The sequence below is a fragment of the Natrix helvetica genome (genome assembly GCF_964273705.1).
Source record: "Natrix helvetica genome assembly, chromosome: 2".
NCBI classification, from domain to species: domain Eukaryota; kingdom Metazoa; phylum Chordata; class Lepidosauria; order Squamata; family Natricidae; genus Natrix; species Natrix helvetica.
The window spans coordinates 194,864,758-194,891,141 of NC_138552.1; the positions used below are offsets into that span (position 1 = coordinate 194,864,758).

Genomic DNA, 26,384 nt, shown 5'->3' on the forward strand with positions numbered 1-26,384 from the left:
CGATCCAGGGTCATGAAGAAACAAATGTGACTTAATGATAACAATATGCTAATTGTAGAGAAAGTAAAGGAAGAGTCTTGAAGAGATTATACAGTTAAACATTCTAGGAATCTTCATGCCACCATTTAGCATGAAAATTAAATATTCACTTGTCCTTATACAGCTTTAGTTATTTTAGAAGTACACTTCAGATTCGAAAAAGTGCTGGGAAGAAAGTCAAAATTTATTCAGCAATGCTAGTCTCTTCAATTTTAGAGAATCCTGTGTGCTAGTTTTTCCTTATCAATGTGTAGTTTGGCTCTTAAAAGAAATACTGATCTTTAGTCTCTGCCCTCAATCTCCAAAATAGGATTAAATAAGTAATAATGACTAACTCTAATAGATCATGTAAGAATGCTTTGAATTCTTGAAATATACTCTATAAAAAAAATAGTTACTATTCTTAGAATAGTGTTAATACTGGATTTTCTGCATACATATGTCAACTAATCATTGTATTATGACAATTTAGCCTAGACCACTTTTTCCAAATTTTGCACCTTCCAAATACGTGTGCAGACTATGGGAGTTGTTTCGCAGTACAACTAAAGGGTGCATGGTTGAGGAACAGCTAGTCCAGAAATTAGATAAAGCAAGCAATACTAGCAACCTAAAGCTGAACATGTAAAGTGTTCAATAATAAGCTATGAGATCAAATATAATATGTAAAATCAGCTATTTATTGCTCATTCCATCATTGTCATAACAGCAAACAGTCGCTGTACCAGGAAATAATTTAAAAAGGATTACATTTATGCTCATTAATATTCTTAGATGATTCCTAGACAAATTTAAAATTAAAAACTATTTGTTGACATCAATGTAATTATGATGGATGGTGTTAAATATTCAAACAGGAATAAATAGAAAAAACAGAAATAAACGGTAAGATTTTCAGACCATGCAAATTATCTAATGACATCAAACACAAGATATGATAGCCAATTTATAGCAGCATAAAACATGAGTTCTTCAGAACCAATGTATCCATGAAATCTCAGAAAGACTTGATAAAAATATATTGTATAATTGGAGATTGCAAAAAAAAAGGTAGAACTGCATCTTAGTACAAGTGAGATTATTTCCAAGATCAATTGATGAAGACCCCTTCTGAGTTAATTAATTACATTTCCAATAAACATTTCATTTTGGTATACAGTTTAAAATAGTTTAATATCTTAATTTCTATCTAATTTGCTTAAATTTTGTGACTGCTATGACACTTTAACCTCGATATAATTATTCAACGAATTGTGTATTTTCAGCAATATACAACAGCTTTACATATCTGGACTACATGACAAAATTCTATTCATATTGATAAAGAATATATATGTATATAGGTAGTCCACAGAAGCAATAATATTTGAGACTAGCAATCTTATAATTAAGCAGAACTTAATGAAATGAAACTGCTTATGATCTAATTTCCATCATTGTCATAACAGCAAACAGTCGCTGTACCAGGAAATAAATTAAAAAGGACTACATTTATGCTCATACTAAACAACCCATGCACCAATGGGTTATCATTTCAGAGATATCTAAATAGAGAAACAGAATGACCATGGGTGGTCAAACAACAGTAGAAGCAATAGCTATTTCTAACTTCCTACTAGCTTCCCCAATGAGTTTCCTTGTGAAAAGCTGGCAGAAAAGATCAGAAATAATCCTTCCTTCCTTCCTCCCTCCCTTTCCTGCTGTCTCCGCTATTTGCTTTGCTTAGAGATAAGCTTGCAAGGAGAAAATCAGTGGAGATACCTATGCTGATGTACACTCTTCTGTAGAAGCAAAAATGTCCTTTCCTTTTCTATACTATAATACAAAGATTTTATATGGAAGTAATTCATTTCGGAATGCTGAGACCACTAACATTTGCATGGGTTTATCTTCACTTCTTACTCACCAGTTATAGCAGGTGGATAGATAATGTTTCCAAAATTATACTTATAGAATTTCATCTGTTCTCAAGATGACATTAGCTCCAATCTTATTTAAACTGCAGGTGAACTATGAATATCATATCAGCTCTTACTTCTGTAGCTTTAAATGTCAAGAGTCCACTTCAACCTAAAAATGATAGGGAGCAGTATCCAGTAGCAGTCCCTCACTTGGAAACTCCCCTTTTCCCTAGCATTGACAGATGTCCATGAAACTGAATACAGTTAATTCAACGTTCTTTGTCAAGAACTCTTTATGATTCATTTATCTAAATCACGTAGGAATTTCACAATACGTGCATGTACATCTAGAGCATGCCATTTATATGCTATATGTTTTATTATTTTGTATTTTTCATTTTATTATACTGCTGTATTTTAACATCTTCCCCCATCCCGACTTCTAATCCTGCTGAGCTGCTTCACTGTGATGAAGGGTGTTCCTGAGGCAGATGAACAAAGAACACTGATAGTTTATGCCAAAATTATACTTTTAGTAGATAGTTCTAACAAGGTCACCCAAGGCATGACTGTCATTCCATATGCCCAGCTAAAGCAAACAGGCACCTTTATTGGGAATATAAGCATAAGAAAATATTTGTAACTCAGTACTGAACTGGGGAGTTCTTGTTGCTCTTTGAGTTTAGTGGTTTCTTTATAGAGGTTTCATTACCCAAATAGATAGTATCATCTATGTGAATGTGGGTTTTGCTGCCCGTTTATATATAGCAGCTTGCCCTGCCAATTTTGGTGGTAGTGTGGTTTTCTCCTTGGTGGTTCCTTGATTAGATTATTGTTTTCTTCCTGTTTGTCTGGTGCTGATCTCTGCTTATCTGAATGTGGGCTGCTGGAGGGAATGTACGGTAATCTTTTTGTTTCCTTCTTAGGTTTGTATTGTCTTTTTTTATTGGTGTGTAACTGTGGTTTATCTCTATGTGTCAATTGACGGTTGATTTGTCTGAATGCCAAGCTTCTTAAAAATTCTCTAGTATTTTGGGATTTAGTCTGTTCTAAGATACTCATAGTTTATACACACACAAACACATATCAAGGCAAAGTTAAAATACAAAATACAAAACACCCCCCAAAAATCCCAAAAAACAGAAAACAAAACAATCATATGTTATAACAGCTAGTTGGTGTTCATGGATACATTTTTATCCTACATACATAGAGGCAGTCACAGTCCTTACACTGTATAATGTAGATGATTCCTATTTTATTACTCTTGGGTTACTGAATCTTTTGATTGGCTTAAGATGTTTCAGAGGCTTTAGCTGGTTTGTGTGCTACAGTGATACCAAGGGATTGTAGTAGTGGATTGCCTTTGAAATGTTTTTGATTTATGGGATTTTACATCCATTTCATAGGCCTTGCCAGTTGTGCTGTAGCAGATTGCATGGTCAGGCAACTTGGAAGGCTAGAAAGAGGAAACCAACCAAAGGGGAAACCAACTGACAATTCAAAACTGAAAAAACAGAATTACAATAAGATGCATGAACATGGAAAAGCTTAACAAGATAAAATGAATCAATTAGACACTGTCATATTAGGCACCAACAAATTAAAATTGATTAGAATTAAATACTTTCAGTCACAAGATTATAGAGTTCACTTCTCAGAATTCATAAAAAGGAAATGGTGTTTCTATCATACCAAGGATATGGCAAAAGTACTTGGGTAAAATGCAATTATTGACTGAATAATATCTGTTTGCTGACAAACTTTTAATATTAATTAATTCAATTATTCACGTTTATATTCCACTCACTTGTGCAGAAGAATAGGCCGATGATATTTATAATTTAATAGAACATGCAAGCAAGGTGGACTGCCTGTAGTTGGAGACTAGAATACAAAACTTGATATATTGAGAAGTGAAATGATCTATAAAAACCAAAATGACATTGGAGATCAAAACCAATTTCCATCAAGCCAATCATTTCTTCACTGTTAATCTAGAAACCAAACCGATACCATTATCAAATGGAATATAGTATATAGAAATCAAATTGAATATAAAATGTATGCAGAGTGTGGTAGAACTCATTTATAACAGCAAACCTCCCATGGAAGTATTAAGCCTTTATCTGAACAATTGCACACCATACTGCACATTTTGAAAATGACTGGGAAGAAGTATGGTAGCCTTTGTACAAGCACAATACCCAACCCTAAGCGGATTCTATTTTGGGGGGTTTCTCCATGAGCATGATAAAACAATGATCCTGCTTTCTGTAACCAACTCAACTCAACTTAAAGCAGCAGCAGCATCTTTGTTTTCAAGGCTTATGCCCGAAATAAAGGTAGTCTGGCTTGGCAGAACAGCCAATACATGCTATGTGTGCATGAAATCAAAAGCACTTCTGAATCATTTTTGAAGCATGCACTCAGCTTTATAATTAGGTATCAGACACAAGGAATCTTTCTCCTTGATAACAAGATACATTCTCAGACATCTAAGAAGTCCTGGCATTTCAGCTTAGCTTTCCCATTGCTGGAGAAAATGAATAAGCAACTAAATAAACCAACTAACTATTTTAAAGGCAGCTTCATTCATTAATATAAACTATCCCACAATTGGGGTCTTCCATCATTATGTAGTCACTACCTACATCCACATAGGTTTCACACCATACCATATTTACTTCAAGTAAGCATAATACTCAGAAATATTTTTAAACTGAATTATTGATTATTGCAAGATAACTTTTTCTAAATCATAAAGGTTTTGTTTTAATTGCATAATTTTCAGACAGTAAGCTTTTCACATATCTTTATGGGCCTAACTTAAAATCTACAAGTTAAGCATCACTAAACAGAAATGGGAACCAAGAAAACATAATAGGTTCTGTCCAAAAGTTAACACACGATATATTCCTTTGAAATATCTGTTGATCTATTTCCCTATGTTTACTTCATATTCCCTCCTGGTTGAATATAAAATGGCTCAAATCCAATTATTTGGGTCTTTGAATAAAGTCTACAAATAGGCTGTCATTCACAAGCATTCATTTTCCATTAATTTTAATGGAATTTAAAGCCAACTTTTCACTACATTTATTTGAAAGAAGTTACCATTTATTATACTTTCCAAGTATGTGTTTATTCTGTTGCATTCTTCTAAATCAGTACTATAAGTTACATAACTCATTCCTGTTTTATTTACAAGCAATGTTCATTATTTTAATGCCAAATCAAAGGCATAGGCAGCTGGCCTTGATTCTTATATTCACAAAATGACAATAAATAAAAATGACAAATCATTTAATTATAATGAATAAAATCTAGTCTTGGAAATATTTGATAGGATTGGTACACCTTAAACTATTTTAATATAAAGATGCTATTTTGAAAATAAACTAAGGGAGATGACAGACAGATGAAAAAAGTAATGTCATTCATTGGTATCTTCATAATGCCCTCAGAAATTCCTAAAATCTCAAAGATGTGTTATCACTAAACAAAGTTGAGAGATTTTAGGAAGTTCAGAACACAAGCATTATTACAAATAATTACTTTCCACTGCAGGCAATATTATTTTACTATTTTTAGTTTGTTAACATTCTCTATAGCCTACTCAAAACATCTCAAAAAAGATTCAGGTAAGGAGGTATAGGTGGCAATTAATAATTAAAAGTGCATATTAATGATAAGTGACAGCTGTGGCAAAAATGATATCTAAATCTTAACACCACCCCCATTCCATTTTATGTGCTTCGAGGTAATCATTAAGTAGTTAATAGGATTGTATTTCTAAATAAATTAATGATTAACATATTTTTTAAAAGGAAATCAAGTCACTTGTGTAGCTATTTTTAATTTTTTTTAATTTTTAAAAGATTGCAAGAGCATAGTAATTTGAAGAAATATTCAATTTGATTTGAACAATCTTTAAGCAAAATAAAGAGAATTATTATAGCAATCATAATAGAATTTAAGGTGGTTCGACTTTATATTTCTTCTAGTCCAACGATACAAAGGCAACATACAAACACCTAAGTTTACTTTGCAGTCCCAGTGAATTACTTACTCTCACATAAATCTTTTGGGGGATGTTAACCTTAATAAGCATTTTAAAATCTACTGGAATTGAAAAATAAAAAAGTAAAACCTTTAATATTGGCTTTTGATTTATATTTCAGTCTTTCAGTTTATGTTTCAAAAACTGTCATTCTTTCATTATAAATTCCCACATGTCCCAGAAAGGGGGGAGCAATGCTGCAAGAGAGTGTATATATCCAGTTGTTAAATCAGTCCATTGTGGAGGATGTTTTGAAAAACTCTGAGAACTACCGCTTGTTTTTGCTAGGGGAGGAGTGGGGGTGGGGGAATGGGAGCGAGCTGCTGCTTTTGTTGTGTCTGAGTAGTGGTGCACTTTTTAGTAACTCTGCAAACATCAGCATGAAAAGGATGTTCCTGTAGAGGCAATGAAGCATGAAATCCCACAGTGCCTTTACACAGTAACAACAGCCACATGAAAGAGCGACATGCAACATGTCACTATATATAATTACACAGCCTGGGGCGTGGATGAAAAAGGAACTTAGTAAGGCTTTCTTTTCTAAACTACGAGGGCACGCACCCGCATCCCTCGGCCATACGTTCCTCGTTTTGCATTCACTGCACCCCACGAAAATAGTAAATTTTCGCAAAACGGCCCTTCTCACCTTTAATCACCTGCACGCGCCACCGGGCAAGCACGCGGGTTTTTTTTCTTTCTTTTTATTCATCCACCCAAATTTCCTCATAGGAACCGTTTGCGCTCCCTGCTATCGCCTAGGTTCTTCCGCGTTAGTTTCTCACTTGACGCGTTTAAGCCCACCAGGCTTCCCCTTCGCTCCTTGAAAAATGTTAATTTTCCAGCTCTTAAGCGTTGGTATTTAAAAATTTTGTTTGAACTGCCTCACTCCCACGCGCCCCAATTTCGATTTTAAGTTTTTCTTTTCTTTTTGCCGGTCTTCAAGTACCTCCAGTGCACTTCATTCGGAAACGTATGGAATTGTTTCTTTAGGCTTCCCCGCAGGGGTCCTCCCCGGCACGCGCGCCCCGTGCAAACGGGGTTGGGATGTGATCTCTGTTACACTTTTGAAACCTCTTGCCTGCGTTGCCGCGCCCGGCGCCACCCCGCGCGGTCCCAGAAGCCGCGGCGAGGTCTCTTTCCCCGCACGCCCGCTGCCCGAAAGACGCTGAGAAAGCGAGGCGCTCGTTTCGTCTCGCTGCTCCATCGTTTCCCCGGCGGAATTCGTCCGTTCAGAGTTCTTTTGAGCAACTGGGAAAGTCACTCCAAATTGGGGAAACTCACTCTATGTAAATTTCTTCTGTTGAGTCCTCGTTTCCCGAAACCCTTTTCCTTTGAGGGATATTTTAATTTGGGTTCGAACCTTTTGAACTAGTAGGACGTATTTAAAAAAAGCCGAAATATAATCCCATTCGCTAAAGCTAAAATGTGAATTATAAACGGGTTTTGCAGATTATATTCGTCTTGTGTTTTCATTGCCCATAATCTACCAAGGGGGATAGACGGTAATTATATTTTATATTCTTACCGACTTCATAGGCAAGGTGACAATTAGCTTATGTACATCGACCAACGGGCTTTCTTGCCAAATTTGGAAATGTTAAACTTTGTGCTAGAGAAATTTGGGTGGACAAACCACAATCTGTATTATTCAATTCTATTAGATTTCTTTTAAAAAAAATCATGGTACCTATATGCTACACATACACAAACAAAAGTACATAATGCATGTGTGTGTGAGAGAGAGAGAGCTTCCCAATTTCACAAACACGTTTGAAGTTTGAATATAGAGCAAAGAATTCACCTGGGAATCGAATTGAAGGTCCCACCCCCCCATACCATAGCCTTATATAGAGTTATTATGGGGCAAAAAGCTTGAACAGAAGGCAGATTTTTGCCATGCATTCAGTAGAATGTTCAGGATCTGTTGAAGAATGTTGGCCAAAGCTTACATTCCTGCCACTTCTCCCTCCTAACTTTGAGGCCTTCCACTTTTCAAATCTACAGGCTTATCATCTTCATAAAGCCAGCTGCACAACACCTCTGAGGGCATCCAGGATCTCTTCACTGGTTACGTGTGAAAAACAAGCAACTGACATTGTCAGGGTTGGAAGTTACCGCGTTGAAGGATAAGTCTGCTGGAAGACAGGCAGGCCGCCCGGCGGTAGTGCCGTGCAGGCTACATTTCCAAAACCAGCCAAGCTGAAATGGATCGGGTTTCTGTTCACACGGGGAGGCCGTCCTAGTGCCGCCAACAAGGACAGAAAGATCCGCAACAAGCCCGTTGTCTCCAGCTCTTCCCAGCAGGGGCTTTCTCAACACGGTGCCTGCATTTGGGTGCATTTGCCCATCACTCTTTTATTGTATAACCGCTTCACGTCTGTGTTTAACCAACGCCCGGGACTTTGTCTTTCTTCCCAAAGGGGCAACATGATCCTCGGCTTCCTGCTTACTCTTTCTGGTCTTTGTTCCTTTCCGCTGTTGTTCCTTATCCCCTTTCCTTCGTTTATTCTCTTTTTCTTCTTGTCTCCTTTTCAAGCGTACCTTAAAGCTTTTTTCCCGCCTTCTCTCGGAGAAGCTCAAGACACCAGAGTCAATTGACAAGGGAAAGCATGTTTACCCAATGTCAGTGGTGGTGGCAATAACCAGCAGAAATAATAGCACCTTGCCTTTGTTCTCTTTCCACAACCTATCCCTGGCTTGCTCCCGTGAACGACTGCTTGGGGGGGGGGGGGAGACACCCCACCTGTCAATGGTACCCATGCATTCCAGGACATATGTGCCGTTGATCCTAAATGCAATTGGGCTGGGAGATTGCTCATCAAAATGGAGTGTAAGTTCTGAGAAAGCATAGGAAGACGCCTGCAAGATGGAAAATGCTAAAGAGGTTAAGTTTAAACAAGGATGCTGGACTGAGGTTGAAATAAGCAGAACGAAAAGCAGAATAAGCTAATTGCTTGGCTTTTCTTAATTTTGATTGTCTCCATTTAATATTTCTTAAGCACTCCTGTAAATAGACACTATTTCTTTGGAAGAGGCAACTATATTATTTCTGGATATTTACCTTTATTCACTGGATTCTTTTCTTTAGCTAGCCATTCCCACTGCAAGATCCTATAGAACCTTTCAAAGATATGGCACATTCCAAATTAAGTGCTCCAAAAGTGGTCTCAGTGTTGCGTTATATCTTAAGGCTTAAGCTTTTCTCTGCTTCTGAGAAAGGGTGGCCTTGGTGTTTTTTAAAAGACAAGTCTAATTTTGAAATATGTGGTACTTAGAATTCCGGGGGGGAGGGGAGTTGACCCAAATCACTCTATACAAAAAAAAGGGACGAAGATACGCAAACCAATCACGTGTAAAGTATGTGTGTATATGTGCATGTGGTGTTAATCTGTCTCGTTTTTTGTTTTTGTTTTTTGCTTTATTCTGTGCCTCCTGTACGGAAATAGATGCTCGCATCCGAAAACTTGCTAGGTATTAAGTGGTTCCTAGCTTAGTTTTCACGCCATTTTTTTCTGGGTTAAAGTTTAAAAAATGCAAGCAGACGCGCCAACCGTCTGCGCAGAACTTTTTAAAAATCTGTTTGCATTTTGCAAGTCCGTGTGCACGCTTCCTCTTTGCGCGCACGGCATCCGCGAGGCAGTCAGCAGGCACACATGCTTAGGAGCGGTTCCTGCCCAAGCTGGCTGTCCCCATCCAGCCGGGGCTGTGCAGACCCGAAGGTGCCTCCCAGCCAGCGCCAGACCGCCGTCCTCCCACCCTCTTCTCCCTCCTCCGTCTCCCTTGTGCGCGAGAGGCGCTCGGGGCTTTCCCACGCTTCCAAGACACCCGGGAGAGCTTGGCGCTGCCACCGCTTCAGCTCATTCAGCCAATGAAGAAGGGAACAGAAGCACTTGGCAAAGAGGTCTGTCACTCACTCCTCCGCTTTCTCAAACCAGTGGTTCTCCCGGAGAGAGGGGGAGTGACTTCGTCGACTGGGCGGGGCCGGGAGCTTGAGGCTGAGCTGCACCGTGGGAAAGAGCTTCAGAAATCCTTTCAATTTCTTGGCGCCGGCTTGGGGTGGGTGGGGGGTGGGGATAGGCGGGCTCAATCCAGAGACTGTCCAAAAAAGAAAAAAAAAGGCTATTCACAACCTCAAGTTCTTGCTATTTACCTCCTGATTTGGAAGCTGGACTGTCTCCTTTGGCTACGATGAAGCGACCTTGCGAGGACACTACCTCAGATAGCGATATGGACGAGACTATAGACGTAGGGAGCGAAAACAATTATTCCGGGTAAGAAAAAGCCTTTTCTCTCCTTTAAACATTCAGCCTCTGCTTGTTCTTTCTTTCAGCTTAAAGGGGGGGGGGGGAATCTGGGAGTGCAAGTGCCTCTGGCTCAGCGTCATGGACTCTGGCTGTGTCCTGTAGGATGTTTGGGACAGGGACTAAGAGCCATTCTTGTCTTCATCCACTGGGCTGCCTTTTGCTGTGTTCTGACTTCATGGATCCTCCATTAAGATATTTACTTCTTTCTTTATACTTTGACTGATTCTTTCACTTACTCTTCTGGTGCCGTGTTTCACGCCGGACTTCCAAATGCAGATGTTCACGATGACTCTGCATAAGACTTGTTTGGGCAGAGGAAGAAGAAAGGCAGGTAGCAACAGTTTTTATCATAGGCACTTCTATAAGTATTAGAAAAAGAGAAAGCTATGAATATTATTTTGGAGCATAGAAAAGAGAAAAAGCAATAGCAAGAGGCAACACTGGAAGGCAATGAACATCTTCAGAGGTAGCAAGGGAATGAGTAGATGCTATTCTGCAGGATCCTGTAGTAAAGGCTGTCATGGATTTGAATTTATATCTTGCAAACCTTAAGTAATGTGCATTGCTGGAATTTCTACATGTGGATTTGAGAAGTGAGAGGCCACTGCCAGAAGGTGCTTATAAAACTTATATAATGCTTCAGGCAGTCCAGCTTTTTATATTCAGTTTTTAAAACACTTTGTTTTTCAGCTGCCCTTTCCATCTTTTATGTTATGTAGTATTTATCTATAAAGGATGCAGTGGTTTGCTCCACAGTGTCCTTTGATTGACAGAAATTAGAGTTGTATGCCTGGAAGCATTCTAGGTATATCTTCTGGAAAGGATGGATGGTAAGGAATTCAAGAGAAAATGAAGAGATTTAGTTATTAGATGTTGAATGTCAGTCTGATTATGTTTTACTTACAAGAGGGACACTGTTTAGATAGATGGAACAAGGCACACTTCAGTTCTATCAGTGCATGATGCTCTCCTGCTTGTCTAACAGTTCTTGGACTCTGAGATGTCTGTGATCCAGTGATTGAAGAAAGCACTTACCAAGGCATAGTAAGATGTGCTTACAAGAGTGCTGTCAGTCAACCATGGCATTTTAGTTGGTTATTCAGCTACAGACATTAAATTATTACAACTTCCCAGAAAAGAAAAAGGGGTCATGTTTCCTTTATTTTCTTTGAAAATAGAAGAATTTAAAAAGTATTGTACTTTGTGCCTGTAATGTTGTAGACCTTTTAAAATATATTGTAATTAATAAAGAACCTATGAGAATGTATAATAGTAAAATTACATATAGTTGTTATGAAATCAATTTTATTTTTCTTCAGGTGGTAAGTAGTATTATTTTCAGCTGGTAGTAATAGTATTTTTTCTGAGTTTGTTAAGACAGTAGTATTTTCCACTTGTAGATCATTGTCTAATATTATGTAGTGAATCCAAATTACCTTTCATAATGCACTTGAACTTAATCTTTATTGATTCCTTGCTTCAGGGCATCACAATTAATGTTAGCTAGTATAATTATAAGTGCTACACAGGTTAGTAACTCACACCTGATCACAGCAAATTAGCTATGCAGATTAACTGAACAATTAGTTTTAATTAAGTTACTTTATGAAAATCTTAAACCCAGTTTGGAGTAGTATTAAAAATCAGAAGGTAAATGTAAGTAGATTAAGGATCTTTGTCCTAAGGGAAAATTTAATTCAAGTCAGTATAAGTTTGAATGAAGCCAAAATAGAAGCTGTACTAAATGGATAAGAGAAATAATAGGGTGCCTATTAGGGTGTGATAAAGCAAGCATAAAAGTCTATATATTCTCTAAATAGATAAATTACAAAAAGTGTACACTTTGTCCACATTATATATTTGTCATGTGTGCGTTTATTGCATCAATTTACAAACTAATTTCACATAGTCATTATAATGCAGAATTTATGCCTGAACATGTGCAAATTGAAAAATAAGTTCCATAGATTTTACTGAAATGTTCAGATTTCTACATGAAGTCCTGTTCCTAACCTTTTATACCTGGATGTAATTTATGTCAAAAAATATATGTCTTGCTTTGGTTATATATGTTGCTGTAGTTAAAATACTCAGTAAAATATACAGAACAGGATTCTATCTTTCTGAGGCCACAATTCCTGTACATTTTGTAAATAAACATTTTTATTATTTCTGCCATATATGCGCCATTCGGAGATGAAAGGAGGCACATGGATTTTGCATTAAAGTAATTGTGTCCTAATACAAAACGCATTGTCAGCAGCAGCTTGTAGTACGCTCATGTTCAGAATTTTAATAGTAGGTTTCTTTTAAGTATATGATCGTCAGTTTAATTATTATTTAATGATCTCTCCTAATCACTGCCTGAAACAATTTTTTTAAATACACTTTGTGGCTTGCTAATTTAAAAAAATGGTGAGGGGGAATTGTTTAAACTTGTATTTATATTGTTTTCAGCTTGGGCTAAACTTCATTCAGAGGGTGGGGAGAGATTAACACTTTGTAAGAAAAAAATGCACCAATGGGATCCAACACCTGACATACCTTTTCAACTGTTTCTTAGGCCTACTGCCAGTTCTGTGATCCGGTCAAATTCTCCAACCACAACATCTCAGATTATGGCCAGGAAAAAAAGAAGAGGGGTAAGGAATTCTCTCCAGTGTATTTGTAATGTAACATTTGCAGTTGTGTAAATATTTGCTCTTCCTATAGTTTTAATGCTTACATACCCATATGCTTTTTGTTTTTATTGGAATAGATTATAGAGAAAAGGCGCCGTGATCGTATAAATAACAGCTTATCCGAACTGAGGCGACTTGTACCAACTGCTTTTGAAAAACAAGTAAGCATAATAAATAAACAATCCTGTATGTCATTTTGTTGTGTCTTTCATAGAGCTCATGAAAGACTGGATGTGCCCGATCTGGCGTAGCAGGCATTTCAATAAAATGCCCTGTTGTGGCAAACTGATGAAAAGCAAAACTCTCCGCAAAGCTGAAAAATATTTTCATTTTTTTATTCGCTATTCCTTTGAGCAAGAATGCCTATGCTGTTTCTGTTTTTTGTTTTTGTGGGTGGATGGGGGTAATTTTCTGTAGCTCTTCCTATTTTATATGATACAGTTTTAAACATGACAAGTTCTCTTCTGAATAATTTCTACAGTAGCATTGTATTTTTCCCATTAATTTGTCTAGCCCAGTTAGTATTTTTAGAGTCATTATAATTGGCTGGATTTTTAAAAAGATACAGAAAAAAATACTGATGTAATGTGTGTTATTCATGCTATATTTGAAATGACCCAAAACCAATATTTTAAATGAAAATTTCCCCAAAAGGTTCACATGAAAGAGGACTAGTATTCTACTTTCAGAATTGTCCCAGCAATCGAAGTAAATATTTTTCTCTGTTATGTGGATATGCTGATTTGAAAAATACATGGCAGGACGGGAAATAACTTTGTTTTGTATAGTTTATCCTTACCTTTAAAAAAACAACCTTAAAAATAATTAGTTTAGGGCATTTTACAAAAACTGATGCAATCTGCAGGAACTCATTTCAGCCTTTAATTTCTGAGTACTATATACTTTTCTTCAAAAATATAATAAGTACCCAATTAAAAATTATAATTGTTTAGAATCAAGATTCTGCTGAAGTCATAATTATCATAAGGAATGAAATAACTTCAGATTTAAAGAACACATTTTATTCACCCCTCTGCCATCCTCTCTATTTCTCAAATAATTCACAATTAGCCAAAAATTCTATAAGTTGAAGAGGTGAACAAACATACACCCCAGATCTATGGGTGGATCCTGAATCAGCCTAGACGGCAGGGACAATTTAAACTGCATGTTAGAAAATAAAATAAAATTCTTGATAAGTTTGTGAAGTAAAGAAAAGAATGATTTCTTAAGTATGGTAATTTTCAATAATGGCTTAGTAGGTTTTGGGTACATCGTCCAATTCTGGTTATGTCTGAAACCTCATAAAATAGAGGTTTCAATAAATCAGCAGCTTCAACTCTTTAGAATTCTATCACTAGACAATTTACAACATAAATGTCTGTGAAAGTTTTGGAATACATGTTTAATGATAGATTTTCTGCCTTTGCCCACAAAAATGAAATGCTATATCATACCTAGTGATCAATATGCATGCAATCAACATGTGATCCACATGTTCCAAAACGATCATCCAACTACAAAAAACTATTTAAGGCATACTTCTCATTATTGTGCAGGTGTTTCATCCGTTATTCTAGGTAGGGATTATAGACTTGTATTCTGAGATATTTAGAAGGTAGTAGGTTAGGGGCAGATATTTTAAGAAATGTATGCCTTACACTTTAAAGCTGCAAAGGTATCAGGAACACTTACTATAAATTATTTCACTTAGTGGGTAAAACTTGAATTTAACATTGTAAGTAACTTCATATCAATAAGATCTTACATCCTGCTTTTAGGATTTTCAGTTCAGCTACGTATTCAATATTCTCCACTCAATTTCACCACAACTTTTGCTTCCTAATTTTCTTTAGCAAATAGCTTTTAACATTTTGTTTCTAATGAGCATCCTTTGTATTCATTGTTCTAGGGCAGTTACATTTTCTTTTATATCAGTGTTTATATCTATTTTTGATGTACTTCTAGAAAAGTTACAACCATGGTGGGACCTCCACATTATTTTTCCAGTTGATCCCATTTTAGTTCAGTTACTGTTGGTGTTTATCACCTCACTTTGTAAAGGAAGTGATGCCCCATTAAGAAAGCTGTACCATTAAAAATACAATAAATATTGTGGCTTAGGCCTCAGATCACTTTCTTTCCCTGTTCTTTGACTCAAGTAGAAAGGGATGGCTTATTTTAGAGAAATAGGTTAGAGAACAGATTGTACAAAGAATGTTGATATGAGTTAATAAACTAATTATAGCGTAATGTAAAAGAAATTAATAACAAATAAGTTAAGTTAAACTTCTTTCCTGGTGGCCACGCTTTATCTTGAGCAATTTTGGAGGTGTTTTTGGCCAATCAAAGAAACCAGGACAAGAGCCAACAGTTATTAATTGCAATACATTATTTACTTTTAGAAAATCACAAACATTGTAAAACAAGGCTTTCAGAGACCTTGGAAAGTACTCAGGAACAAGTAATTATAATTCTTCACTATATGAAAAATATTAATATTGAGACGAGGACAAAATGTAATTTGAGGAATATAGAGTAAACTAAATTTTAGAAAACAATTTAAATACCAGCACGTATGTGTGCATATGCACACACTTTATAACAGGAACATTTAATGTAAATAAGATCCTTTTGAAATAAATTTTTAAATGACCCAAAGCCAGATTCTTATAGCTGCTTTATCTTGATCTAAAATGGCTGTTATTAATTATTTTAATCGTATTGCTATGGAAAGTTGATGTAATCTTATCCAAAGAAATGTTGCATGTCTACTCTGTACTGGGGGTCTTACTTGAATATTCATTTGCAAGTTTGTATGATTTCCAGTTACATTCAGAAGAGAAAGTTACTAGTTTAACTCAAACTTTATGAAATTATGCAATAAAATGAGACAACAAAAGATACTTTAAATGGCATCATCACTAACAAGAATAAGTTATTTAGAACCAGTTTCTTAACTAATGGTACTAAATTATTATTAATATCCAAAACACGTTAGATTAGGAGGTTGTTCAGTTATTGGTATATTTAAACTTGCACATGACCTCGAGAAAAATATGCCAAGACACTATGTTTCTTTGCTTGTGTTCCCAAGATGTCCCATCATTTCATCCTATGAATGAGATAGGCTTAATTGTGTTCCAGTGCTTCAGGTGTGTTTCCCGCTTTATTCCAACCCTAAAGGGAGGCCATGATATATAAAACCAGTCTTGTGATTTGTTATCCATGATGACTGAAGAATTTATTCGGGAATAGGTATATCAATTTTCACACAGGTGTACTTTACTGCTGGCTCAGGGACAGATGAATAGCACTTCATAGCAGCATTAGGGAAAAGCCCAAATATTATTTCTAAGAGACCAATTTCTTTAAACCTGAATATATATACGCTGCCAAGACAATCTCAATCTTACATAGGAAAAAACCCAAATACAACAAGACCAGCATACCTACACCTGTGAAAATCTACGAATATGTATGTATGTATGTATGTATGTATGTGTGTGTGTATTTGTGTTACAACCCCTGGTATGCCCAAATATGGGAGGGAGCTCACTACTCCCCCTTTCTGTCACACAAATACATACCTATTTCCCTGACCTAACTGACAAGGAAGAGAGCCTGTGGCTTAGTGGCAATTACATCGGCCTAATATGCAATACAGCCCTGGTTCAATTCCCAGTAAGGGTATGGCTAGCTGATGAGAGCTAAATAGCTTGAAATAGATCTATACTAGTCTCCCTTTATTTATTTATCAGCACAAATACAACATACATACATACATACATACATGCATGCACGCACGCACACACACACACACACACACTTAATTATAGATTAAAAGCTAATGGACATGAGGGATTGCTAAACCCATCCTCATGCCTACATTCATATGCAGCTGGGGCAGGATGTAAAAATGGTAGCCACAACCATGCAATAAAAGACAACCCCCCTGTTTTGTGTGTGTCTATTGCAAATAAAAATAAAATGCTGGCCGCCTGCCACACATGTCCCTGATCATGACAACTGTTAATCTGCCATCACTCTTCCTCCCAGGGACAGTTGGCTAATATGGAAACAGGTTAACCAGAACTTTGAACTGATTCTCTGCCCAAAAGGAAAACAAGATTAGTCTAGAACTAAAACATGGCATTTCACCATACTATAGATTCATATGAAAGCGTTCCAATTATTTGCACATACATTTTTTAAGATGACAATAAATCAATAAAACTGGCTTTGGTTTTGCTTTTCGTGGAGCTGAAGATAATGATAGCTGATAGTTGGGCCCTATTTGGTATGAAGTTCTCCTGCAGCTGAAAAGATTGCCATTGTTTATGGCAGTTTCTATTTGTTTTATTTGGTCATATAAAGAATTTATAGTGGATTTTGCAAATGTTTTCAGTAGGGTAGTATGCTGAGTCTGATATTGAGCTATATAGCTCTATTCTCTGTATTATCATTATCTATGCTTTTTCATGCTCCATAGAAGCACATGCATTATATATGTCACGTTATGCAGCGTGATATATAGTGCTTGTGTGTAACAGTAAAGTCTGGACTACAGATGCTCAGTAGAAGAATTAAACCGAGAATGCTCTAATGGTTGGGAAAATTGAAACCATAAGATGGAGCTCAAAAGGAAGGAGACCAAATCAAAGCACAGAGTACTTTTAAGCCTTTATTGTTTGTGCCTCTTATCTCAAAGGGATCTGCCAAATTAGAAAAAGCAGAAATCCTGCAAATGACAGTGGATCATTTGAAGATGCTCCAGGCGACAGGCGGGAAAGGTAAGGAACTGATTTTCTAATGTGAGCAGGGGAAACCTTTGCAAACACCCCTGGCAGTTCTAGATTAAAGGAGTGGAAATTGGTGCTCAAGGCAGGGTTGAACTCGTGGGAAAGAACTACTGGGACAAAAGGAGCACTTGACCCTGAGCTTGCGTTGGCTTTCATAACACTGTGGGAGAGTAAAGATTCCATTCAGAGGCAGTCCAGTCAGAGATCTGTTTGGGGTTTCCAAAGAGCACAGCAATCGGCACAAGAGAGACAAAACAAATACCCCAAACATAAACAAAGAGGGCTGCGGCCACTATTGTGAGGCATGAAACAAAACCAAATTTAAAATTCATTATGCAGTTGCTATACCACGGGAAGTGGATCCAGAGGAAACTTTCCGTATTGTTTATGCATTGCCCTTTGTTCTAGAAAGAATGTTTTCCATGAAAAATTAGACTGCGCCGTTCGTAACCAGAACAACTTCTAAGTTTGCATCTTCTGGGTGTGGGTTAGCTAAAGAGGAAACTCTATATTACTGGGAAAAAGGGGGGAAAGATCCACCGTAGGTGCTGACTTTTTTGTGGGCTGACACGTTTCTCTTGTGGAATTGGGAATGTTGTACATACAGAATGTGGCTTTATGTGGATTTAGAGAACAGTTTTGAAATGTTTTGAACACTCAAAAAATTAAATATGTGAGGTGCTTTGAACACTCCACATGATGATGATGATGATGATGATGATGATGATGATGATGATTTGTGGATCAGGGCTTTATCAGAGTCTTAATTATTTAGCAGTAGTTTTTAGCTTTGATTGCTGCAATTATATCTGTCTATTCCATAATCCTGTCTTGTTTTTCATAAGGGTTCATCAAGCCTTATGAAGATTGGGGGCAAAACTAATGCGCATAAAGGCTTCTGCAATTCTTTTGACAATTGGCACAAAGGCAATGTAGAGAATGCATCATTTCTGTGCAATGTTTACTGTATTTCTAAAACTGGGTATTTTCAAGATAATTATATTTTCTTGTGTAGCTTGTCTGTAAAGGGGATTTATGAATTTCATCAGTCTTAGCAGTTGTCATTTTATCAGGAATTATTTTCCAAAAAAATACGACTATTCATCAGCTCATTCATGTGATTTCTATCCTTGCTAACATACCGTATTTTTCAGAGTATAAGACGCACCTTTTTTCTCAAAAAAGAGGCTGAAAATCTGGTGCGTCTTACACATCGAATACAACATTTTTTGCCTCCTGAAGCCCTGTCCCTTCACCAAAATGGCCATGCATACCCTTATAGAGGCTTTCAGAGAGCTCCTGGGGGCTGGCAATGGCAGAAATGAGCAAAAAACGGGTCTTTTTTGCCCTCCCAGCAGCACTCTATAAGCCTCCATAAGGCTATGCATGCAATTTTTTTGACAAAAAACAGGCAGTTTTTGCTCATTTTTATTTCCCCCTGAGCCCTCCAGAAGCACTCTGCAAGCCACCACCATCCCAAGGCTATTCATACTTTTTTTTGGAAAACAACAGGGCCGTTTTCACAAAAATATGGGCCTGTTTTCACAAAAAACTGGGCCGTTTTTGGGAAGTTTGCAGAGTGCAAAAACTTTTTTTTCCTCTTTAACTTGTTGATGAGAATTACATTGATCAAGTGCTGTGCCAGCAGAAACAAAGATTTAGGTGCTGCAGATTATCAGTGATTTCCTTCTCCAGCAAATGGATAAATACACCTGGAAACATCTACCTATCTACCTTCTCTCTCTCTCTCTCTCTCTCCCTACCTACCTACTGTATTTCTCTCTCTCTCTCTCTCTCTCCCTCTCCCTCCCTACCTCCCTTTACCTACCTACCTAATTACTCTCTCTCTGTCCCTACCTCCCTACTGTATTTCTCTCTTCCTCTCTATACCTTTATCTACCTACCTACCTACCTACTGTCCCTCTCTCTCTACCTATCTACCTACTGTATTTCTCTCTCTCTCTCTCTCTATCCCTCTATCTACCTACCTACTTTTTTAAAAATTTGCCTCTTCAAACCTTAATTTGCTTCTTCAAAACCTGGGTCTTATACTCTGGTGCATCTTATACTCCAAAAAATACGGTAAATGGTTGCAAAGAGTTGTATTACTAGTTTCCATTTGCCATTTATGACCATATTGGGTTCTTTTTCCCATATTGGAAAAGAATAGCACGTGGTATATATATTTGAAATTCCATTGCTCTAACTTCTGAGCAAGCTGTGTTTAGGGTGTAGAAACAGAAGGATTTGAAAACAAGAAATGGAGGTGCTATATAAATACATAAAAGTAAGACATTGGTTTTTTAAATTTATTTTTCTTTAGTATTTCTGGAAGAGAACTTAAAGCTATGATTCTGTAGGTAAGGATCTATGATCCTCTACACCATGTATCCTCTTGAATTAAGTAAACTTAATACATACCTTAGTCCTCATGATAGTACATTGATTGCTGCTTTACATAAAGCAGCAATCAATAAAGCATAGTGACTATGTTAGTCCTATGTTAGTGATTTGGAACATAGCAATTAGTATACAAAAATAGTAGAGTTTGGCAAAAAAAGACAATTCAATTCATTTTCAGGAGTTTATTTTGTTTAAAAAAAGCTATTGAGAATTGTTTAAGTCCTATTCATTTAATAGGAGGAATGTGTACACATTTCTCAGAATTTTTGGGAGGAAACTAGTTTTAGATCTACCTCTCATTTTTATTGCTTTAATAACAATACTACTTTGCTTGATTTTTAAAAAATTACAATATTTTTAAACAAGTAAAAGATAAACACGAAAATAGAAAATGAAATTAAGAGGTGACTCCCTCAACATGCCATGGTATCAAATTCTAAAGCTATGAAAATGGTCACCAATCTTGGGTGTACAACAGTATTTCCTCATTGCATAAGCAAAGAAATAATACATTATGTGACATTCAGTTGAATACAATTAAAGATCTCATATAACATGTGAATGTCTTTTCAATGGCAGTAATAATGATTGCAAAAATTGTATAATTTAATAGTAATATAATTTGCTTTAGATTCAGTGTAAACATTTAATGCAAATCCAGCTAAAGCGAGTAGAACATATGTAAAAAAACGCTGGTGTTTTCTATTATGCTTTTCTAGAGCAGTGGTGGGCAACCTTTTTTTTCAACTGAGTCAAATCTCGCCAAAACCACGATTGAAATTTATTTTGAGAGCCACATTTTTAAAACCGAAAATACATAGGATGGTACACTGTTTTTAGTTTCAATAAACTCTGGCATTTGAAGCACGCAAGTCTTAAAGCTGTCAAGTTGCAAGACCCTTGCACCCCTAACCCTTTAGAAAAAAGAAAAAACCCAGGGTCTTCAAACCTGACAGCTTGAAAACTTGTAGACTTCAACTCCCAGAATTCCTCCTCCAGTCATGTTGCGGCAACGTCATCTGTGTGGATCCATCTTCGGCTTTTTTCACAGGGGGCAGGGCTGCTGCTGAAGATGCCGACGAGCCCCTGCCACCACCAGAACAACAGCTGCCTCCTCCTCCTCCTCCAACAGCACCACTACATTTGGAGTGAAGCCGCCAAAGCTCCCGCTGGCGCCCCCCTCCACTCGGAGCACCGCATTACCGCTGCTGCCTTCTCCGCCGCCGCCATGCTTTTGAGAAGCCATGAGCCTTTTTTCCCTGCTCCTGCCCCCCCCCCCCGCCGCCGCCTTCCTACTGGCTCCCGCGGCCTCATGGCTCAAAAGCACAGCAGAGGAGGAGGGGGCAGGGTAACGGAGGGCCCAACTCAGGTGCTCCGAACGGAGGGGGAGGCGCCGCTGCCATAGGCGTGGGCACCGGCGGGAGCTTTGGCGGCTTCACCTCTGCCGCAGCGTCAGGTGCTGTTAGAGGAGGAGGAGGCGGCAGCAGATATTCCGGTAGCGGCAGGGGCTTTACTTTAGCTGCAGCGCCGGGCGCAAGCAGCTAGGATTGGCCACCCACAAAGGACCTCCTCCTCGGGCTTGCTTTCCTGGCGTCAGTCGCCCCGCGCTCACCAAAACAAGTCCGGGGAGGTCCTTTGCGGGCGGCCAGTTCTAGCAGCCGCGCACCTTAGAGGGAACAGTGGGAGGGAGGGGAGCGGGCACCCGGCACACAGAAGAGCCGCATTAAAATGTGTAAAGAGCCGCATGTGGCTCGCGAGCCGCGGCTTGCCGACCACTGTTCTAGAGGAATGTTCGCTAAAGGAAGAAGAATAGTCAGACCTGACTATTGAGGCCTAGAGTTCATGAAGAAGCAATCACTACAGAGGAAAGCTTGGCAGTAAAAAGTCTATTACCTCAAGTGATGGCGCCGTTTGCTCTGTATTTGTTGCTGCTGCTGTTGTTATTAATTATGGTTGGTGACGCAATCAGCCAGCATTTTAAATTGGATTTGGCATTTCTATCCACCTATTGAGTCCTTCCCAAGGACCTGGGATAGGCAGATGTTTGTAAGTGTTAGATATTGTTGATATTGTTGAAGTTCCAAGTGAAGCTGCCTTTTGTAGTTAACTTTTGTAGTTAACTGACACGGATGTCGTCAGTGTTGATGGTGGTTCAAGTGGTGCTCCAGTTGTTTTGTCTTTTTCCTAAAAGGAACCATGCTGTTATTCATCCAGTAGACCCCCAGGGCTATGGGTGAACGTGAATCTATGTCATTTTAGTCTCCCCATTTCACTGTCTAGCAACTCAGGATGTTCTACCTTTTGTCTGAGTACCCAAGGCAGCATAGTGGGGATCTCCCCTCATTTTATTTTAGAATTTAGAATAATTTTATTATTGTCACTTTGTACACTAATCGGCATACATTAAAATGAAATTTCATTGCATACACGTCTCAAAGGGTCCACCTCCAATATATATTACATAAACATGACAAAATACATACATACATTCATACATATCCATCCATACATGCAAAATTATGCATATACCCACATATATTTTTTCAATAGCCCTGTGAATATAAGGATCAAGATTTTGCAGCCAAACTTTCAAATACAGGTAGTTCTTGACTGATACCAGCTCATTTAGTGGCACTGAAAAAATAACTTACGACCATTTTTACCCTTATGACCGCTGCTGAATCCCCATGGTCACGTAATCAAAATTCAAATGCTTGGCAACTGACTCATATTTATGATGGTTGCACTGTCCCAGGGTTATATGATCACCTTTTCCAACCTTCTGATAAGCAAAGTCAATGAGGAAGCCAGATTCATTTAACCTTGCTATTAATTTAACAGCTGCAGTGATTCACTTAACATATTGCGGCAGGAAAAGTCGTAAAATGAGACAAAACTCACCTAACGATTTTCTCACTTAGCAATATAAATTTTGGGCTCACTTGTCATCGTAAGTCAAGGACTACCTACACTCGATTTACAGCAATAGTGTTCGTAAGTATTCGATGCAGACTTGGGCTTTTATCAGTCACAGGGTCAAAATCATCATAATAGAAGTACAATTTTAAATAAACCAAATAAAGTTTTTTTTTTTAAAAAAAAAAGATTTCTTCCTGAGATGACAACTTTACCAAGTTAATTTACATGCCATCTTCACTAACCTATTTCAAAACTAAAGTATGTATTCCAGGCTGCGCTTTACAAGAAAGACCAAAGGAAGCATTTGATAATTAAGTGTATTTTTCCTCTGTGTTCCAGGTTATTTTGATGCTCATGCTCTGGCCATGGATTTCATTAGCATTGGGTTTCGAGAATGTTTAACCGAGGTTGCAAGATACCTGAGTTCTGTGGAAGGTCTGGACACGGCAGACCCTCTTCGAGTCCGACTAGTCTCCCATCTCAGCTCGTGTGCTTCTCAGAGGGAAGCCGCTGCCATGACCTCGTCCATGGCACACCATCACCATCCTCTGCACCCTCATCATTGGGCGGCTGCTTTCCATCATCTCCCTACGGCTTTGTTGCAGCAGAATGGATTACATCCCTCTGACGTCTCCCCCTGCAGACTCTCCACCGCCACAGAGGTGCCTTCCCACGGCTCAGCTCTTCTCACCGCCACTTTTGCCCATGCTGATTCTACCCTCCGAGTGCCTTCGGCGGGCAGTGTTGCTCCTTGTGTTCCACCACTTTCTACCTCTCTGCTCTCGCTTTCAGCCACTGTGCATGCTGCGGCAGCGGCAGCAGCTCAGAGTTTCCCTCTGTCTTTCGCTGGAGCATTCCCAATGCTTCCCCCGAGTGCAGCGGCAGTGGCAGCTGCCACAGCCATTAGCCCCCCTTTATCTGTTTCGGCAACCGCTAACTCTCAGCAACCTGGTAGTAATGGAAACACTAAACCCTACCGACCTTGGGGTACTGAAGTTGGAGCTTTCTAGATTTTCCCGACTTCTGCAGTTAGAACAGAAAGCTCTTGCACAAAGCTTAGGTGATGAACAGCTCAAGGAGTCGGACGGATGCTGAAGGCACAGAAGAGAAAGAGCGAGCAAATCTGCCATAAGAATCATCAGAATGGAGGTGTTTTCTACTTCGTTTGAATCATACTGGATGACAGTGTCTTCAAATGATACCCTGTGTCGCCATTAATGCTCTTGCTATGCATTTTTATTTGCCAGGGAAGTGGTGGATTATAGCTCACAAAATCTTCCTGAAAAACAAACGCTGTCCTAAATGCTTAAGTGCCTGCCCTGTTCTGAATAGGCAATGTGTTTATATGTGTTTCTTTGCATTTTTTTCCTCTAAGGCTAAACCACCAGGCAAGCATGAAAATGATGCTGGAGAGGAAACAATAGAATTTGGAATCGGATAATAAGATCCAGAATAGGGATACAATTTCCAAATATTTCTGCACACAGTAAGGTGGCAGTCCTTTAACATCAGTGGGATCCCACCAAACTAACTATGCGGAGTTGAATTTTAAGAATAACAAGGTTGCTGAGATTGTATATACTTAATCTCATCTAGTTTACCTTCATTGTGCAGATCTATCAAATGTCTTCAATGTAATCTTGATAAAAGCACTAAATGTTCAGCGTGGTTTAAGAAATTACAAGCCTCCTGGCACTTTCTGTAAAACCATTTGTGTCAAATTATACCTAAGTGTGCATAACTTGACCACCAGTTATATACTGATGCATTTTGGATAAAGTCACAGCTGATATGTCTGGTTCATTTTTTTTTTTTTTGCAAGCTGGGAAACAGCTTCTTTTAGATTAGAGTCCCTTTTTGGGTCGCAGAAAGAGGTATGATTAAATAGCTACAATACTTTACCCTTCAGCCATTTTCTTTTCTTCCATTCAATCATATCTGATTGAAAACTGGCTTTCATTAGAGCTCAATTTGGCTCTCTTTGGCCATACCGTACCTGAAAAATCAGGGCAATCGTATTCCAGGAGATCGGGAAGGAACTAGACTGCTAAAGGCTGAGTTGTAGTAGCAACAACGTGAACCTTTGGGTTAGTTTCGGTTGCTGCCATTTGGTTTCCTTTTTTTCTTTCCTTTTTTTTGTACGGGTTCAGTTCCCAACCCAGAAAATGTAAGTTATGTTTTTTTTTAACTACCCATACAAACAGTACTATAAAAAGGTTTTGCTTTGTTGTTATTATTATTACAGCAACATGAAATAACACAAGTATTTTATTCATTGACTCAAGAGCTAGAGTTAATGATGGGGAGGGCAAGTTAAATGAAAGCACAGCATGTATTATGCACTTCATTTCTCTGCTGTGTGGAGAAAGCAATAAACAGAATGTTAAACATTATACAAATGTACTTTTAAAATATTTGTTTTAAAAATACTGTTCCTAGTTGGAGGAGGGGCAAATTGTTCATTATTTTGGTAACCCTTTTTTCTATGCAAAAGTTTTTATGTATCACTTATTAAATGAGGTCTTTTTTTGACTGACTTCCAGATATTGTCTTGATGTGATCAATGAAAGGGAAGAAACTGAATGTGTTAAAAGTTAATGCAAGTCCAGATGGTGGTAGCTTCCTGGAGAAGTTGCATTGTGTTACACATCTAAAAGTGCACACAGTCTCACTTAAGGTTCTATTAAATTTAGTTTCTTATATGTGTGGTGAAATTATGCTAAATACAATTCGGTAGCCAAATCGGGGGTCGCGGCATTAGGAAGGTTGAGACCCACTGCTCTAGATCAAGGGTGTCAAACTCAGGTCGTCATGGCAGTGTCACATGACGTATCAGGACGTTTCCCCCCCTTCGCTAAACGGCATGGATGTGGCCAGCACATGACACATCCCGCCTGTGGGCCAGGGGTTTGACAGCCCTGTTGCTGATTTTTAGATTCCAGAATAGTTTATGATTACTCATGCAGGTTAGATAGTTGGAAATTGTTCTGGAACATAAGAGGGGTTACAGTTTTCTACTCTAGATACAGAAAACCACTTACCTATTAGGAAGAATATTCTGCCCAGAAAGAGCCAGGCATTATTTTTAAACCCTGGGAAAGGGAGCAGATTATGGCTTCTGGATTTTTTGTTCTACATCTTCCCCTACAATTACCAGAAGTGGTCTGTATTTTGTTCTGTGTAACAAAATATCAAAAATGGTTTTTTATTTTTGAAAAGGCAAGTAGACAGTTTTTTTTTTTTTTTTTTTTTGAGGAAGGAGATTGTTTCAT

General features: G+C 38.1%; 1 protein-coding gene across 1 annotated transcript; it reads left to right on the forward strand.

The window, feature by feature from the left end:
* Positions 1 to 10,090: 10,090 nt before the first annotated feature.
* HEY2 (hes related family bHLH transcription factor with YRPW motif 2) lies at positions 10,091 to 25,654 on the forward strand. The gene is made up of 5 exons (XM_081945546.1): positions 10,091 to 10,274; positions 12,871 to 12,949; positions 13,066 to 13,149; positions 17,700 to 17,781; positions 23,452 to 25,654. The coding sequence occupies exons 1-5, from the start codon at positions 10,192 to 10,194 to the stop codon at positions 24,120 to 24,122; spliced, it is 999 nt and encodes a 332-aa protein (XP_081801672.1). The 5' UTR covers positions 10,091 to 10,191; the 3' UTR covers positions 24,123 to 25,654.
* The last annotated feature ends 730 nt before the right edge of the window (positions 25,655 to 26,384 follow it).

Coding starts and splice junctions, on each gene's coding strand:
- HEY2 (XM_081945546.1), top strand. CDS start 10,192: ATGAAGCGACCTTGCGAGGACACTACCTCAGATAGCGATATGGACGAG. Junction 10,275..12,870: donor AGCGAAAACAATTATTCCGG/GTAAGAAAAAGC, acceptor ACTGTTTCTTAG/GCCTACTGCCAGTTCTGTGA. Junction 17,782..23,451: donor CCAGGCGACAGGCGGGAAAG/GTAAGGAACTGA, acceptor TCTGTGTTCCAG/GTTATTTTGATGCTCATGCT.